This window comes from Zerene cesonia, chromosome 12 (assembly GCF_012273895.1).
Source record: "Zerene cesonia ecotype Mississippi chromosome 12, Zerene_cesonia_1.1, whole genome shotgun sequence".
NCBI classification, from domain to species: domain Eukaryota; kingdom Metazoa; phylum Arthropoda; class Insecta; order Lepidoptera; family Pieridae; genus Zerene; species Zerene cesonia.
Genome location: NC_052113.1, coordinates 3728400 through 3730820, shown reverse-complemented (window position 1 = coordinate 3730820; position 2421 = coordinate 3728400). Strand labels below are relative to the sequence as shown.

The 2421-nt window shown below is 37.8% G+C and overlaps 1 protein-coding gene across 1 annotated transcript; it reads right to left on the bottom strand.

Annotated features, from left to right (window-relative positions):
• Window positions 1-874: 874 nt before the first annotated feature.
• Window positions 875-2067, bottom strand: LOC119830938. Its single transcript, XM_038354129.1, has 2 exons — window positions 1147-2067; window positions 875-910 (listed from the first exon to the last, which is right to left on the bottom strand). The coding sequence occupies exons 1-2, from the start codon at window positions 2065-2067 to the stop codon at window positions 875-877; spliced, it is 957 nt and encodes a 318-aa protein (XP_038210057.1).
• Between the last annotated feature and the right edge of the window lie 354 nt (window positions 2068-2421).

The window sequence follows — 2421 nt, the reverse complement described above, 5'->3', positions numbered from 1 at the left end:
TTTCGGCCCCAATTTCCCTTAGACCTATATCGTGAGCGCGCCTCTATAGCAGCTGATTGCAAGGACGTTATGAATTCAATGTAAATTACATCCAAACTGTTTTTATGCATAGAACCAGTACATGAGTTGCACCTAGCGAGCGAACGCAAACGATCCCAGTCAAGGTCGGACAAATACTTACTGCATAATGAATGATAATTTTCAATTTCGTATCCATTTCTTTTACCCCAAATAACCAGGTTTAATGACCCGTTCGCGAGCGCAGAGCATCTTTTTACCGCAATAATATCAAAGTTAAATTCAAGTACTAGGGGCCTGTGATCTGACCAAAATACATCTTTAATTACATATACATTAATTAAAGCCGACCAAGCGAGCGGGGAGACGATGCAGTGATCAAGCCAACTATTTGTTCCGTGTGAGTAACTAACATAAGTAAAAACATTATCCAAATCTTTAAGAAATTTATAATCTGCACATATAAGATTGTGATCGTCACAAAAGTTCATTAATTCATTATTAAATAAACTATTTAAATTAGCATTGAAATCACCCAATACAACGGCCACATTTACAGAATGGGTTGCAATTAAACTATAAATTGTACTCAAAATATTAGTAAAATAAGGCAAATTAACAATATTGTTTTGAGGCATATACACCGAAAAATACATATGACAATTACCATTATGTAAAAACTTAATGGCGCATACTCGTGACTCATTACATGTAAAAACATCAACATTATAAAACAAAGAGGTTCTCCAAAGCAGGGCTACACCCCCATACGGTCTACCCATTAAAATCCCCGCAGATGTGTCTACTGCGGAGGTACCATGAGCTGAGAACTCGGGATGTATATTTGATAACATGGCTAGCTCATGAGGTAGAAGCCAGGTTTCTTGTAACGCTATTACATCATATTCATCGCATAATATTCTTATTTGATCAATACTTCTTTTAACGGATTGACAATTAAAACTAACAAATTTCATTTCAAATAAAACAACGTTTTATATAATTAAATGACAATTAATTATCTAATTATTGGCTAATATTTTTAATCCAATAAGGTCTAAAAACAATGCCAATCGGCCAGAAGTCGGAATTTAAAAATATGTTCTTTTTATGTGATAAAATTGTTACCTTAAAGGAAGCAAAGGAAGTTTGTTTATATGGTTCAATACGTTCAATAGACACCGCGCTTTCACCTTTATATTTAATGTAGTCTGCGAGCTTATCGGTAGTAGATGATATGTCTAAGCGAGAAACATATAAACAAAAGGTTCTCGGTGCAGCTTGGATAATAAAATCTTGATTATGAACTACTGCACAACCCTCCTTGTTCCTATTCTTTTTCTTTTTATATGTGACCGGTACAAAATCTCTATCTGAGCTTTCTCCCGAAAAACCCTTCTGTTGACTAGCTATACAGTTAGGCGCAAGTAGCGAATCAGCTGTTTGTCCCGGTAAACGCTCCCTAGTCATACACACGTCGTTACGCGTTGCACTCCTTTTCTGACTGAGCTGAGCAGGTACAGCGGCGCGTTGCGTCAGCGCCACAGACGAGTGATGCACGTCCCCCTCCGACCGCTCCCCGCTCACAGTGTTAGTTGGGAGATTCGAGCGTTGAATGTGTTGATTTATTTCTTTACGCAGTGAATCGACGTCCGATTGTTTCGCACAGTCACTTTTGATGTGAATTATTTCCTTTTTTAGAAGGACAATGTCCTTTAAAAGACTCGTTACGTCTACGTGATCAAAGGTAACGGGAGGAAGTCTATTGACATTACGGGCAACAAATACAGGCAAAGTGGCTGGATCAGACTCTTTGAGGATTTTTACTATATCTTGCAGGTTTCTTTTATTTTTGTTATCACCTTTCCGCAGTCCCCGACGAGTAAGCGAAATATCTGCTAAAATCGCCCTTGCGTTGTCGATTTCTTCTTCCGTAAACTGGCCCTCGCAAATTTGAAGTAAACTGACTTCATCAATTACATCAATCTTACACTGGATATAGCATAAGACTTCACTTATTACAATTCGGCAACTGCAATCGTTAGGCATTTTAGCCTTAGATTTCGACTGTTTATAGCACTTTAATTATATTTATTACTTTCAATTTAAGACACTCGATAAACACGACCGTACGCGCCACGCACAAGCGGGTAGTCCCTGTTAAGTCTGTATTACCGTTTGAATCGCAAAGGCATTATGTGCGGACGCGATAAAATGAAAAAGATTTCATTTAACACTTAAGTGCCCTGAATTATAAAGCATTTGCTCTGGGATCAACGGCACTGAACAGAAATGCACGGAGTAGGTATATTTTAAATAATGAATGGAAATATATAAGAGCTTTATCTCTGGTGTAGTGGCAATTTAATATTGACCCGTCGTGAATTCAGGGCGTTATTCAAT

Excerpts from the sequence above, each read along its gene's own strand:
- LOC119830938 (XM_038354129.1), bottom strand. The coding sequence starts at position 2,067 with ATGCCTAACGATTGCAGTTGCCGAATTGTAATAAGTGAAGTCTTATGC. Across the intron at positions 911-1,146 it reads CTTCCTTTGCTTCCTTTAAG|CGTTACAAGAAACCTGGCTT; the intron begins GTAACAATTTTA and ends ATGATGTAATAG.